At 40.3% G+C, this 16,656-nt stretch overlaps 1 protein-coding gene across 13 annotated transcripts in view; it reads right to left on the bottom strand.

Moving 5' to 3' along the window:
• The window catches only part of CFAP20DC (CFAP20 domain containing), a 343,042-nt gene that overhangs the window by 315,609 nt on the left and 10,777 nt on the right, over positions 1-16,656 (bottom strand). For 12 of the 13 annotated variants that reach the window (XR_011379498.1, XR_007921887.2, XM_051852253.2 and 9 more), the window contains exon 4: positions 11,547-11,619. The exons of the other annotated variant lie outside the window; for it this stretch is intronic. Coding sequence is in view for 9 of the 12 variants with exons in the window: in XM_051852253.2 (XP_051708213.2) it covers positions 11,547-11,619 (73 nt within the window). In the remaining 3 variants the exon portion in view is untranslated. The remainder of the gene's footprint in view (positions 1-11,546; positions 11,620-16,656) is intronic. 13 annotated transcript variants of the gene reach the window in all.

Genomic DNA, 16,656 nt, shown 5'->3' with positions numbered 1-16,656 from the left:
TCTGTAGGGACAAGGACCATGGAAATTTCACAAAGAATGCAGACAGCCCACCTGATCTCAAAATGTTTCAGAAGAGCAATTTATACTTTTTGGGGTGAAAATTAGAATTTTTATTCTGATTGAGATTTTTAATACATAAGAAGAAACTCTTCTTCTGGTTAAATTCATCTGTATCTAAGCATCTAGAACATGCTCAAGGTGTCATCAAGGAAGCAGAGAAGGATAATCTGACCAAAAGTATGTGAAAACATTGATGGAAGAGAAATAAAGCAGTTTCCTGCTTGTACCTCATCAAGTTCAAACTGATCAATAAACCACTTGTGCTACATTTTCATCTTTTGTTACATAGTGAGAGGGTTTTCTCTTGATATAGGAATTCAAAGGGAGAGAAGCACCAATTTTTCACAAATTATATGAGCTAACAACTACTTCCTGTAACCTCATACTAGAAAACTATAGCTGGTGATTGTTGGCATTTGATTCTGTTCTTGAAGGATTGAGAGATTTTGAAATGGTTAAGAGAAAGATGAAGCCTTTCAAGATGCAGGCAATAATCTGAGTAGAACCATGGAGATGGTGTAGAGATAGCTTTAGGCCAAGAATAATGGCCTAGTTTGAATGGAGTCTTAGCTTTATGAAGAACTACTACCAGTGTCAAAACCAAAAATACAATGTAGAGTCCACATATGGCACATTTAAATCAAATCTTGACAATCTGGATTATGTTCTTTAGATAAAACAACAGAGGATTTTTGAATGGCAGAATTTAGGATCCTACCTGCTTTTTAGAAAAATAATTCTGGCAGCACAGTATACTGTCCAGAATAATTGGAGTAGAAACAGAATGCCTTTAGCTTGGTCACAAAGTGAATGTGGGGGCTGGCATTATGATACAGTGGGTTAAGGCCCCACCTGCAACACTTCATCCCATACCTGAGCAATGGTTTGAGTCCTACCTACTCTGCTTCCAATCTAGCTCCTTGCTATTTCTCCTGGGACAGCAGCAGAGGCTAGTCCAAGTACTTGGGGTCCCTGCCAACCATGCAGCAGACCTAGACAGAGTTCCTGGCTTCTTTCCGGCTTTGGCCTGTTCCACCCCCAGCAGTTGAGGCCATTTGGGGAATGAGCCAGTAGATTGCTTTCTCTTTCTGTCACTATACTTTTCAAATAAATAATTTTTGAGTGTAATCTAGAAATGGAAAAACTGAGATCAACTTTGGAGACATGTTAGAAGTCATAGGATTGATCTTGGCTACTGCAAGAGCAATTTAATAACTAAATATCAGTGTACTCTTACCTATATTTAGAGATGCACACATTATAAATGAATATTTACTGTGCAGTTTATATTTGGCATTATCCAATTTAATCCTCATAACTATCCAATTAATAGATATAAATACCATCCCCTTTATACAGATGAGGCTGCACACACAGCGGGCTCAGCAACCATGCTGACAAATGACAGAAACAATGCTTTCTAAGCCTGTAATCTGACTCAGCACAGGACCCCAACTTGCCCTGGTAATTGATTTGGCAATCATTTAACTGCATTTAAAGTGCTTTAACTGGTGTAAGGCCTTAACCGATGATTTTAGAGTAAGAAATATTTACATATATGCAATTTTTCTTTAGCTGGTATTTTATTTTAGCTTTGATTATTCATCTATGTTACCTAAACAGTATTTAAAAGTACTTTAGAAAAGTAAAACAAGGGGCTAGCATTGTAGTGTAGCAGGTAAATGCACCACCTTCAATACCAGCATCCCATATGGGTACTGGTTCTACTTTTATGGCTGTTCTACTTCTGATCCAGCTCTCTGTTAACCACCTGGGAAAAGCAGATTAAGATAGCACAAGTGCTTGGGCCCCCACCACCCATGTGGGAGACCCACATGAAGCTCCTGGCTTTAGCCTGGCTCAGTCCTGGCCATTGTAAACACTCGGGGAGTGAATCAACAAATAGAAGATATCTATTCCTCTCCCTCTCTCCCTCATCCCCTTTCAAATAAATAAATAAAATTTTTTTAAAAAAGAAAAGTAAAACAAACCAGACACTATACAAATACTTTTCTACAAATTATTTTGTGGATGTAGTCTATGGTATCTGATTTATATACCTGCCATATGTGTTGTCTAAAGCTTTGACATAAACCTATTTTAAGGCATGCAAATGTAATACATTTAAAAAGTCAGTATGCAAAGCATCTTAAAGTGCTCTCTTTACTAATGCATGTAAAATAATATACTGATTATGCAAGTACATTTAATTGGATTTAATTAAAATAATGAGACTTAAAATACTGATGATTATAAAAAGAAAAAATAGAAGGTAGAATTAGCCATGAGATGCATTCAAAATATTAATGAAACTAACAATATCATTACTACTCCAGAATACATATGAATATTTTGAATTTATTATTTATCATTACTAGGTAGTTATTTTAGAGAGAGAGAGAGAGAGAGAGATCCAAATGCCCCTAACAACTGGAACTAGGCCAGGCCCAGGATCAAAGCCAGGAAAAGGAATGTGATAGAGGTTTCCTATATGGGTGGTAGGAACCCAATTACTTAGCCATAACTTGCTGCCTACCATAGTTTACATAAGCAAGAAACTGGAATCAGGAGCCTGAGCCAGGATTTGAACCCACATACTCCAATGTGAGATGCAAGCATTTCAACAACTAGGCTAATCATTTCTGTCCAATACTTTTGGGAGATAAGAGCTACTGCTGGCCATTTTTGTCCAGTTCTAAACACAGAGTTTAGTGATGTATTCTTGGTAACACAAAAGATTGGTGACATAAAAGATTTCAATGGAGGCCAGCACTGTGGCATAGCAGGTTAAGCCGCTGCCTGCAGTGCTGGCAACCCATATAGGCACCAGTTCAAGTCCTGGCTGCTCCACTTCCAATCCAGTTCTCTGCTACAGTCTGGGAAAGCAGTAGAAGGTGCCCCAAGTCCTTGGGCCCCTGCACCCACGTGGGAGACCCAGAGGAAGCTCCTGGTTCCTGGCTTAGGATCGGCACAGCTCCAGCCGTTGCGGTCGGATGGGGAGTGACCCAGCGGATGGAAGATTTCTCTCTCTGCCTCTCCTTCTTTCTCTCTGTAACTCTTTCTTTTTTCTTTCTTTTTCTTGCCTTTTTTTTTTTTTTTTTTGACAGGCAGAGTTAGTGAGAGAGAGATAGACAGAGAGAAATGTCTTCCTTTTTCTGTTGGTTCACCCCCAAAGTGGCTGCTACAGCCTGCGAGTAGCAGTCAGCATACTGCGCAGTCAGGAGCCAGGTGCTTCTCCTGGTCTCCCATGTGGGTGCAGGGCCCAAGGACCTGGGCCATCCTCCACTGCACTCCCGGGCCACAGCAGAGAGCTGGACTGGAAAAGGAGCAACTGGGACAGAATCCGGCGCCCCGACTGGGACTAGAACTTGGGGTGCCGGCGCCGCAGGCAGAGGATTAGCCTAGTGAGCCGCGGCGCCGGCCAACTCTTTCAAATACATAAATAAATCTTAAAAAAAAAAAAAAGATTCCAATGGATAATATATTTTGTACCTGGATAACATTTCTTTTTACATATAACTTCAGAGCTAGATAGCAACCATTACTTTCTTGAAATTAAGGCATCAAAATGACCAAAAAGATAATGAAGCAAATTTTCCAGAGTTGTGCTTGGCTAAATGCATGCAACTTCAAAAGCCCTCACAAATGTTATTCTGATCCAAAGATAGCAATAACCACATTTAAGGATTCTCCTTGGTGGCTTTACAGAGGCTGCAGAGGATCCATGACACTTGAAAAGAACAGGCCTGCACCTGTTAGGCCACACCCACTTCAGCTGGTTTAAAGTTCCAAGGAGCCTATGGACTTTGAAGTCAGTGGAGAAGGAAATGCAGTGGCAAAACTCAACAGCACAGAAAGGCCTGAACATTCTATTAAATTTCTTTACTGACATTTTTTTTTAGCTTACTACTAACAGTACAGAAAAGGTGACAAAAGGGTGGTTTTGATTAAATTAGCTTGATTCGAAAGCTTTATTTGGTAGCATGATACAATGTTCCATATTACAGAGATGGAAAAGGAAGCTTTAAAGTCTACATGGACCTAAACGTCCTAAAATTTATTAAAGAGAAATAAAAACCACTGTCTTTATTTAACTCTGGCAATTCAATGAGTTCACATGACCATTTACTGAGGAGAAAACTTAAGCACAATGTCCAGTCCAAAGCATTTAACTAGTGTGTACAGCACAAAGAAAAGATGAAAACTCTGGAATGAGCCTAAATCCTAGACTGAATTCCAGGTTACAATCATTAAACTCTGTATTATTTAGTTCTTCATTACTATAACAAAATACCTACAGTAGACTAACTTTATAAAGAGAAGATCTGGGGCTGGCACTGTGGCTTAGCAGGTAAAGCCGTCACCTATAGCGCCAGTATAGCATATAGGTGCTGGTTCGAGTCCTGGCTGCTCCACTTCTGATCCAGCTCTCTGCTGTGGCCTGGGAAAGCAGTAGAAGATGACCCAACTTCTTGGGCCCCCTACAGCCATGGGGGAGACACAGAAAAAGCTCTTGGCTCCTGGCCTTGGATCAGCCCAGCTCCAGCTATTGTGGCCATTTGGGGAGTGAATCAGCTGATGGAAGACCTCTTTCTCTTTCCCTCTGCCTCCCTGTAACTTTGCCTTTCAAATAAGTAAACTTAAAATCCTCATATAAATAAAAGATGTTTGGCTCACAGTTTTAGAGGTTCAAGGGCATGACACTGACTCTGCTTAGATCTAGTAAGGATTCTCTTGGCTGTATTTCATTATGGTGCATGGCAGTGGTAGTAACGTGTGTGGGAAGAAGGAAAATATTTTAAACCAGAAGACACAGAGGAACTTGAGGGTCAAACTCAGGTTTTATAACAACTTGGGAGAATTCACTCTAGAAGACCAGTATTCCCTTCTGAGGAAAGTGTACCCAATCATGTAAGGACCTCCCACTGGGTCCCACCTCTTTAAAGTCCAAATACTACCATGCTGGGAACCAAGTCTCCAACACAAGAACCTTTTGTGGGGAGGGGCCAGTCAAACTATTCAGATAAAATTTCAAATTCAGACTACTGCAACACAGAGATTACAAAGTATCTATTAAAATGTGTACAGATTAGGGACACTTTCAGGGACCTCTCTCTTTCAAAGAATTTAGCATACTTCCTATCTTTATCTGATTCCAAGTACAAGCAGTCCTCCAAACAGCTAAGGGCTCAACATGTGAAACCTAGTAATAATTTTCCCTAGGACCCTCAGGCTAAGAATCTCAACCTCTCCAAATAGCACACAATGCTCACCACAGGCTTTCACAGTGTTTTCAACCCATATATCGAAAAAGCACTCTTTGAGCTGAGTGAAAATGAGAAAAATAATTTCAATTCACTAGAGGCATAACAGTACAAAATGTCTCTCGGCATTCATCAAGATAATGACAAAATCAGGATGTAGAAAAGAACTAATGCATCTCAACAATATTCAGCAAAATGAATGCAATTCTTGAAAAATAAAAAAAGGGTAACATTCCAAAATCACTTAGTGTGATTGGCAGCATCAAATACAGAAAAATGAATTTCTATTTCAAGATGCAGTTGGTTCTTTTCCAAGAGCTCAGGTTCATGGTGTTCCTCCCATGCACCAGATGTCTGCCCCCAGGCTCTGAAACACCTGACAAATGCACACAGGGCGCCTTGGCCTCCCACTGCCTTGATAATGCAGTACAGAAGATAAGACAAAATGAAAGAATCTTTAAAAACCTGGTATTTATTCAATCCTTTATCTTCAATTCAAATAATTAGACAGCTTTCCACTAAAATACTTTGGAAAAGATACTAGACCTACTACCATGAGATAATCAAGTATAAATGACTTTAGCAAAAAGTACAGGGTCTTCAGTTGATTGATACCTCAGCACTCACAGGGAAATACAAGAGAATTCCATCACTCCACTGCTAAATACTATTATATTATGGATTAGTACTGTAAACACTCCCTTTATTCCACATTCAAAACATAATGCATTTGGATAACTGTGGGTCAGGCTCTGAAGTACTACAGTCACTTCTTATCCACAGATGCAAAATCATGACAAATACAATTTTTAGATCTTGGAAAAAAAAAAACAAAAGAAGGTCTACATACCGACCAAAATAGAGATCAATAAAGAAGTTGCTTCTTAGTTTTCATTAAAAAAAAAAAAAAAAAAAAAAAAACTAGGGGCAGGCCTTGGGTGCAATAGTTAAATTTGCTGCTTGGGATGCTGGCATCCCACATCAGAGCATATGGTTCAAGCCTGGCTCCTCTGTTTCTATTATAGCTTCCTGCTTATATGCATTCTGGGAGGCAGGAAATGATGGCTCAAATATTTGAGTCCTTGCCATCCACATGGGAGACCTGGGCTTGAACTGAATTCTGGGCTCCTGGCTTCCACCTGGCCCAGACTTGGCTGTTGTGGGTATCTAGGGAATGAACTAGCAGGTGGAATATCATTCTCTCTCTGCTTTTCAAATAGAATGAAAATAAATAAATAAAAATTTAAGCTTAATATGAACATTATCACATTTGAGATGCGACACAAAAAGATGTGAATAAATTCTTCCTTTAGCCCCAGGTACTTCCTTCTCAAAAGGGTAGACAGAAACACTCAACATGAAAGACCTTGCTTCCTAGACTCTAATGATAAAGTTGTATATGAGAATCCCCTAGAGAAAATATGGAAGGTTAAGCACTTTGATCTTGTACTAAGAGTGAAATAAGGGCCGGCGCCGCAGCTCACTAGGCTAATCCTCCGCCTTGCGGAGCCAGCACACCGGGTTCTAGTCCCGGTCGGGGTGCTGGATTCTGTCCCGGTCGCCCCTCTTCCAGGCCAGCTCTCTGCTGTGGCCAGGAAGTGCAGTGGAGGATGGCCCAAGTGCTTGGGCCCTGCACCCCATGGGAGACCAGGAGAAGCACCTGGCTCCCGGCTTCGGATCAGCGCGGTGCGCCGGCTGCAGCGCGCCGGCTGTGGCAGCCATTGGAGGGTGAACCAACGGCAAAGGAAGACCTTTCTCTCTGTCTCTCTCTCTCTCACTGTCCACTCTGCCTGTCAAAAAAAAAAAAAAAAAAAAAAAAAAAAGAGTGAAATAAAGCATTTACCACATAGCTACTGCTTATGGGTAGATCTAGTCATATTTCCAAGCAAGGTGGCACAGAGATACAGAGCAGATGTTTTACACTGAGACTACATCTTTGACTCCTGGCTATAGAGTTAGTAGGTCTATAAGTTCTGGCAAATTCTTCAAAGATAAAACTCAGGTAATAATTAGGGCTCCCATACAGGCTTATTCTGAAAATTAACTGAGCTAAAACAATTAAAAAGCTTAGAACAATACCCTGTACAGCATAAGTGTTTCATAAACGTTAGCCGTTGTTATTACTTTGTTAATTTTCTCACTTAATGGTTGTGATACACCTGTGATGTAAGTGTTATTACTTTTAACCCACAGATGAAGACACGTAAGTAATCTGTCCCAAGTCTCGGAGAAAGTAAAGCAGAATTTGACTAGAGTTCAGTCCAGGTCCAAGCCTGTGCTCTTATTTCTATCTAACACTTGACATGTTCTTGACATAGGTTGCTCTTTTTTTAAATGAAAAAGCAATTTTATATCATATATATAGATATTAGAAATAAACCAATAAAATATGCTAAACATTACAGAATTATAAAGTAAATGAATTTGCTCTTATGCCATCATAACATCTAGTAAAATATTATTAGATTGACTTTTTTTTTTTTTTTGACAGGCAGAGTTAGACAGTGAGAGAGAGATAGACAGAGAGAAATGTCTTCCTTTTTCCCTTGGTTCACCCCCCAAATGGCCACTATGGCTGGCGCGCTGCGCCGATCTGAAACCAGGAGCCAGGTGCTTCCTCCCGGTCTCCCATGCTGGTGCAGGGCCCAAGCACTTGGGCCATCCTCCACTGCCTTCCTAGGCCACAGCAGAGAGCTAGACTGGAAGAGGAGCAACTGGGACAGAATCCGATGCCCCAACTGGGACTAGAACTCGGGGTGCAAGCGCCGCAGGCAGAGGATTAGACTAGTGAGCTGCGGCGCTGGCCCATTAGATTGACTTTTAACCGATCTTTCACCCTCAGTGTAAACTATCTGAGAACAGAGCTTGTATCCTGCTTTTTCTTTGATTCATCTGCCCACCATCCTCCTGTCCACTCATCCACACTTCAGTATCTGTTGGGTGCTAGGTACTGTGTTAGATTCTGGGATACCATGGTGAGTAGGACATACAGGGTCTCTGTCCTCATGGAATTCAAAGTCTACCCAGAAAGATAAGTAAGTAGTGAGAAACTGCTGGAGTTGCTGTAAAGGAAAAGAACAGGATGCTAGAGAGAAGCCTAAGAGATGAGCCTTATTTAGTCGTGGGGATCGAAAGAGGCTTGAAAGAAGGGAAACAAACAGATGAGACCAAGGAGGAGTAAGCCAGGGAAAGAGATGGGGACATAAACCATTTGGCACTAGACCCTGGGAAACAGCCCATGTGGGTGGCAAATCATGAGCTCAAAATAGAGTTACAGGAGATGAGAAGGGGGAAAGGGAGACCAGAGCATACAGGAGTGCTAAGGATTTGGGAGCTTATCAACAGTTCTGTGGGAAGTCCAGGTGTTTTTCACAAAGATACTCGGCCGTAATATGGAGAGCAATTTGGCCTAAAAGAAGACAAAAGTGGAGGTTGGGAAGCTGAGTGGGAATCTCCAACAGTGCATCAGGGGCACTGTGATGGAGATTTGGGACTAGGCAGGTAGCAGTAAGGGTGGGGAGAAGTGTACAGACTCAAAGGAGAGGAAATCCTCCATGCCCAACAACAACAGGAATTCAAGAATGAGTTTGATTGAATGAGTAAGTGATCTGAAGGCATCCACTCACCCACATGTGTAATTTCCTCTTGAGCAGTATAACCATTCATTGGGCAGAGAAAACACAGAAAGACACTAAGGAAATGATTTTTAAATTCATAAACTGGCTGGCAAGACTCCACTTATAAAAACTTGTTGATGTATAAAATGGAGCTTTATGAAACAAAATGCCTCGTCTGCTCTGACAATGAATAATTTTAGAAGCCAGGTATCTTTCTGGTAGGTGACTTTCCAAGCTTGTTAGAGAAATGTATTATTCAAAATAGCCTAGAGGGATGCTTCTGGACACACAGTAAAACACTAAGGATGCAGGAGGAAAGGCCTTTCATTGAAGGTGGGAAAAAAAGCTATGGCTAGAAATAGAATATATACTGGTTATGCTATCTTCTTTCTTTCATAAACATGGCCTCTGTCATTACTTCTTAAAACAGCAAACTATTTTCACTATCTACTCTAAATAAATTCAATTTTGATATAAATAAATTCAAATTTGATTATCTGCTATAAATAAATTCAAACAGAGTTAACACATTTTCTTATAGTCTGATAAATTCAGGTCAGGACAAAGACTGTCTTTCCCATGTTATTTAATAACTCTGACCTTTTTATTCATAAGACATTTATTTTGCTAAAAATAGAAAACCAAAACCAACTGGAAAATCCAAATGTCTGTCCATGTGGATATGAGAACAAGGAAATCTAGACTAAAGTCAACTGATTTCAAAATTTCATCATTAACCCCAGCACCCTTCATAATGTTTGTTCATCCTAAAACTGGCCAAGAACATTAGAAACAGGAGAACAAAAACATAGGTTTACTTGATAACTATTGCTCTCCTGCTAGAACTAAGTAAAACTTAAGACACAAGTTGACTTCTCAGTAATTAAAGCTTTAATTGTTATGAAATGATCTAAAACAGAATATTACCTAGGACATGGTAATAAACTCAAGTGTTGGGGGCAGAAAAGAAGCTTAATTTTGCACAGAAAAAGAAGGCTCCTTGGCAAAAGATTTTGTTCCAAGGTTGAGTCAGGTGTCTTGCACAGCTTTGATCAGTGCCAGAACCCCCACCACTGCTTCTGAAGAATCTCCAAGTCCAGGTGGTAGAGAGAACAGAATAATAAGGGCAGCTGGACTGGATTTTGATGTAAGGAGCTTGAAAAGCTAAAAAATATAATTTGCCCTCTTCTACTGAAAATAAAGCTGTATATGGTCTTTTCTCTATCTTTAGAATGTCTTTGGGGTCTTAAATGTACTTTTCCTGCAGAATCAGAAAGTGGTACATGATGCTTCAATACTGTCACTCAGAACTATTTTAAAGGATCTTGGTGACCATGCCAGAGAATAAAGAAGTTCTTAATAAGAAGTTTACCAAGGCTTGAGGTTGAATAAAACAAAGGTATAAACTATGCCCTCTATCCTTCATCACCTCAGAAAACAATATTATATAGTAATAGCTAAAATTCAGATTAAAAAAAATACTGTTTGAGTACTAGTTATAGCATTAAATCACAATGTACAGCACATTAAGGAAAAAGATCCTACATGAGGAGTAAGTGCACAGTGACTCCTGTTGTTGACTTAACAAATTGACGTTCTTGTTTATGGCGTCAGTAATCACCCCAGGCTCTTGTCATGAGTCGCCAAGGCTATGGAGGCCTTTTGAGTTTGCCGACTCTGATCATATTTAGACAAGGTCATAGTCAAAGTGGAAGTTCTCTCCTCCCTTCAGAGAAACGTACCTCCTTCTTTGATGACCTGTTCTTTCCACAGGGATCTCACTCGAAGAGATCTTTCATTTAGGTCATTTTTTTTTTTTTTTTTTGACAGAGTGTCTTGGCTTTAGATGCCTGAAATACTCTCATGGGCTTTTCAGCCGGATCCGCATGCCTTAAGGGCTGATTCTGAGGCTAGAGTGGACAGCTATTAATTATTAAAAAAAGAAAAAATAGCAAGCCTCAAATGCAATGGTTTCTTTAAAGCACACAAATTCATTAATGAAATCTTAAGACAATATTCAATTCTATGTGAGCTACAAATCAAATATTATATTCTGTCTCAGTATCATTTCTTACAACAGACAGCTCAACTGAATAAAAGATGAACATTTTCTTTTTTCCTAAATATTCTAGCAAGGCTATTTAAAACATATATATATTCCAAGATGTCATTATGTAAGCTGGAGAGATCAATATTTCTAAATGAAAGTAACTGTCATTAAAATCAGTTTTTCAATCAATTTTAAATCAGTGACAGCTTTGAAAAGCAGAAAGCACAAAACATCATAGGACCTTTCATTTGAACCAAAATCTTAAACTTTTGGATCATGCTTTTCTTCAAATTAGAGGCCATATGTTATCAAAAGTACAATACTTTGTTACTTTTTAAAACAGCCCAAATTTGCTTTCTTTCCCTAGGGAAATGTCAGACTACAGTGACATCTAAGAAATACGATTAAATTAGTTTAATTACTTCATGTCGACTTGATAAGTCACTGCTCTTTAATGCAAAAACTGCCACTTGCAATTAATGACTGTTGCTACTACTTCAATTGATCAAATGTCCAAAACCCATAAAACATTCAAAGAAGTTCTGTATATCTTACAGCAATTCCGTAGAGAAGTCCTGTCCCAGGGGTACATAAATCTGAAGCACAAGAAACCTCTGGATCAGTCCAACTAGAATGAGAGGGAGAAACACACATCCAAATGTTCAAACCATTTTTATGTACACATAAACAAACAAAATCACAGGCCGTCAACAAGCTGAAGTCTTCAGCATTTCAGTAATACACAGAACTGCAATAGCACTACTTCTGAGTCACAACCTCACCATGAAAGCAAAAAACTGATGAAAATTAACTGTAATTCTAACAACAAATGTTGTCTTTTGAAAAACAGTCCCAACTACGGCCTTGGTGAAATTTTTATGAAAATTTCAAAAAATAATAATTTTTATTTACTATTTTATTGGGTTATGATAGAATATACACACAAGCCTACTTTCAACAGACATATAAAACTGAACCAAAGAGTCCCATCAAGGCAGCCATAAAAGCATGTGGCAATTATTTTTATTCACTGACAGTTTTAATCACACTAAACAACTTAATAAAAACAATCAATCAAGTAAAATAACTCTAATTATGACAACTGTAACTGAAAATTTGATGAGCTATATCTAGTTCATATGGCTTTATGTGTCCACAATGAGACGGATAGAGGAACATATTTTCATTTATAATACCTTTTGTTAATTTAACATATTGTTAATTAACTTAATGCTCACTACTAAAAACTGCTAGCTTTTTTCACTATCACAGGCTTCATCTAGATTAAAAAACTTGAGAGAAAAACCAATTCCAAGGGCACTTTTGATAGCTAAAGTCTAAAACTGCTTAAAAAAAAATCAATTGATCTTTATATTACCTCTCCAGATCGGTTCATTTAATGCCCTACCTTTTAGGTTTTGAACTTTTGCTTGATCTCTGAATTATGATTATCTTAACAGATATTTTGGAACCACACCTTATAAAATATTTAATTTAGGAACTTTTTTCCCTGTGGGATTTTAGGTATGGAATGAAGATGTCTTGATTTACCTGTAAACTTTTTTTTTTTTTATTTGACAGGTAGAGTTAGACAGTGAGAGAGAGAGAGAGAGAGAGAGAAAGGTCTTCCTTCCATTGGCTCACTCCCCAAATGGCTGCTGTGGCCAACGTGCTGTGCCGATCTGAAGCCAGAAGCCAGGTGCTCCCTCCTGGTCTCCCATGTGGGTGCAGGGCCCAAGCACTTGGGCCATCCTCCACTGCCTTCCCAGGCCACAGCAGAGAGCTGGACTGGAAGCGGAGCAACCGGGACAGAACTGGCGCCCCAACCGGGACTAGAACCCAGAGAGCTGGCGCTGCAGGCAGAGGATTAGCCTAGTGAGCCGTGGTGCGGGCCTCGAACCAGCACTCTTATGGGATGCCAGCACCGCAGGTAGCCGGCTTTACCCGCTATACCACAGCGCTGGTCCCAGGAAACGGGCTTTGTACCTAAAACTTCTAAGACTCTGATTATACCATACTAATGGGAAAAACCAGTGAGGAAACCAGAGTTCTGATCTACAAAAGGCAAGTGAGATACCAAAATGAGGCAAAATTAAATAAGTCATCAGCAATCAATCTTTCTTGCACTGAATGTCCCAAGATTGTACCATGGGTTGCACAGAGATGAGAAAACACTGAAACAAATAAAATCAGTCTTTAAAAATGTTCCTAATTTATGTCCCAAAGCTCACTGAATCACCACTATTCACCTCAAACAACAAAGAGCCATGCATACAGGACATTTTCATATGAGCATTTTCAGATATTAAAGATCTCTACCCTCTACAACAGAGGGCTTTGTAATTCAACTTTCCCACATTTAGAAGCCCTAGTTTCCATAAGACTTCACTTCTAAGATTAAAAGAGGTATGACAATACCGTATGGTGATGATCCAACAAAGAAAAAAGTACTCTAATAACCTCTGACACACACTGAGTCTGTATGTCAGAAACGCCAAATAAACGTTATAGTAATTTTTTTCCAGTGGCCTAGTGAATTTAAACCTACTGGTAAATTTAAACTGACTCTTCATGTCTACATTATCTTTAAAATCACTCTAAGTAATGCTGAATGTAGAATTCCTGTTAGTCAAAATAAGTCTACCATGTATGTAAAATGCATAGAAAGTTTTCCTTTTTATCAACATACACAGGTTTCTGCAGTTTTTTAAGATACTGTCTGCCTGAGAAAAACTACCTATTTCTTAAGCAGTCAGCCCTTTTTCCTTTCACATTTTCTAAAACACATTTAACCAGTAAAATGACATTAGATTTTTAAACAGTGGTTTATTGTTGTTTCATTATAGCAAATGATGGACTATACACCTCAAATACATTTCAGAAGTGCTACACCATCCAAAGAGCTGGGATGAGATCACAATACAATCATCCTTTTCCTTTACAAGTGCCATGGTAAATCATGACTGAAGTTTTTCCATGGTTCCTCTTATACCCCTGGCACAAAGAATCTAGAAAGGTAAACCTCTCCCACTTAAGGACACAGAAATTGGTTAAGCTTTCATTATGGGCTACTCCATGTCCCTTGGGCAAATCTGAAAACCCATCTGGGCCCTTTTAACTGGCATTGGGAAAACTAGGTTAATAATTTAGATTTATATTCACAGGATTATTTGGATAAATTAAAACTAGCTCTATCATCCAACCAAGATCTACTGAACATCTACTATGTGTCAGACTCAATGCTGAAGTTTTTGTAGTAAGACAGATGTGGTCTATGCCCTTGCAGAACTGATGTTCTAGTAAAATAAAGGACAAGGTCAAAGTGCTACAAAAGCATCTAATGGTGGCGGCTTAAGAGTAAGAAGAAGTGAAGGGTTTTTTTGTTTTTGTTTTTTTTTTTTTTTTTTTTTTTTTTTTTTTGGAGGAAATAACAATGCTACTGAGCTAGAAATACAAAGAGGAATTGACCGGCAGGAGAGATAGGAGTAGGAGAGAGAACAGGCAGAGGGAACACTCCATTTTGTGATAGAAAAAGACACAGTAGATTGGGTGAACTATAAAAAGGCTTAATGGGCTACTAAAACAGGAGAGGAAGAGTAGCAGGAGAAAAGTGTGGCAGTGTTGCCAGGAACCCATTCATGTGGGGTACTGAAGGCCATCTGAAGATACAGGTCATCCTAAAACCACAGACACATTCAGTCATTCATTCAACACAGATCTGCTTGAATGCCTACTAGGTCCTAGGCATTATTCTTCATCAACAAAACAGACTAAATTCTCTCTACCCAAGGGCTTATTTTCTAGTGATGGGGATAAAAAAAACAATAAACCAACAGAACAAATGCATAGCAGTTGGTACATACAAGAGGGAAAGTAGAGCCGGGTAAAAGAGATCAAACATGGGGAAGGGATACAAAACAGTGACTGTAACTTAAGCACAGGTCAGGGAAGGGGCTTACTGAGCAGGTGATATTTTTATTTAAAGCAAGGAGAAAGGGATAGGATGAGTCACGTAGCTTTTGGAGGAAGAAAGCTTTAGGTAAAGAGTACCATCTGTGCTAGAGTGACACAGCACCAGGCTGTGTTTCAAAACAGCCATGGGCCCATATGGCAGGTGCAGAATGAACAAGGGGAAGAGTAACACAGGTTGAGCATCCCTAATCTGACATGATGGAGACCATAAGTGTTTCACATTTTGGAATTTTTTTTGGATTTTGCAATATTGGTATAGACTTTCCAGGTGAATATCCTTAATCCTAAAATCTAAAATCCGAAACTTTATGAGCAACAGTTGACACTCAAAAAGTTTTAGATTTCAGAGCATTCAAGATTTCAGATTCTCAGATGAAGTATGCTGAAGCTATAGGAGATACAATCAGAGAGTTAATTACTTACTTTTTTTTTTTTTTTTTGACAGGCAGAGTGGATAGCGAGAGAGAGAGAGAGAGAGAGAGAGAGAGAAAGTCTTCCTTTGCCGTTGGTTCACCCTCCAATGGCCACCGCGGCCAGCGTGCTGTGCTGATCCGAAGGCAGGAGCCAGGTGCTTCTCCTGGTCTCCCATGGGATGCAGGGCCCAAGCACTTGGGCCATCCTCCACTGCACTCCTGGGCCACAGCAGAGAGCTGGCCTGGAAGAGGGGCAACCGGGAAAGAATCCGGCACCCCGACCGGGACTAGAACCCGGTGTACCAGTGCCGCTAGGTGGAGGATTAGCCTATTGAGCCGTGGCGCCAGCCAATTACTTACTATTTAAAAGTATTGTTTCGGCTGCTAATTTGAGAACAAACTGTAGTAAGGGCACAGCAGAAACAGGGAAGCCAGAGAGAGGTGTTTGGCACAGCAGTTAAACTGCTCCTTGGGACAGCTGCATCCCAAATCAGTGTGCCTGGGATCACAACCCAGTTCCGTTCTCCCTTCCAGCTTCTAACTAATGTGCATCCTTGGAAGCACTCAATCCCTGCCACCTATGTGGGAGATGGGGATTAAGTTCCCAGCTCCTGGCTTTGGCTTGGCTCAGCTCCGGCTGTTGACAGCATTTGGGGAGTGAATTAGCAAATGGGAGCTCTCCCTCTCTCTGTATTTCAAGAAATAAAATTGGGCTGGCGCCGCAGCTCACTAGGCTAATCCTCCGCCTTGCGGCGCCGGCACACCGGGTTCTAGTCCCGGTCGGGGTGCCAGATTCTGTCCCGGTTGCCCCTCTTCCAGGCCAGCTCTCTGCTGTGGCCAGGGAGTGCAGTGGAGGATGGCCCAAGTGCTTGGGCCCTGCACCCCATGGGACACCAGGATAAGTACCTGGCTCGTGCCATCGGATCAGCACAGTGCGCTGGCCGCGGCAGCCACTGGAGGGTGAACCAATGGCAAAGGAAGACCTTTCTCTCTGTCTCTCTCTCTCACTGTCCACTCTGCCTGTCAAGAAAAAAAAAAGAAGAAAATTTATTTTTTTAAAGATTTATTTATTTGAAAGAATTAATGTGACAGAGGGAGAGATACACAGAGAGATCTTCTATCTGCTGGTTCACTCCCCCAGATGGCCACAATGGTCACAGCAGGGCCAAGCCAAAGCCAGGAGACAGGAGTTTCTTCCAGGTATCCATGTTGGGAGGGGCCCAGGTACTTGGGCCATCTTTTGCTGCTTTTCCCAGACCATTAGCAAGGAACTGGATGGG

The sequence above is a fragment of the Oryctolagus cuniculus genome, chromosome 10, assembly GCF_964237555.1.
Source record: "Oryctolagus cuniculus chromosome 10, mOryCun1.1, whole genome shotgun sequence".
NCBI lineage: Eukaryota > Metazoa > Chordata > Mammalia > Lagomorpha > Leporidae > Oryctolagus > Oryctolagus cuniculus.
This window is presented reverse-complemented; position numbering and strand designations above follow the sequence as displayed.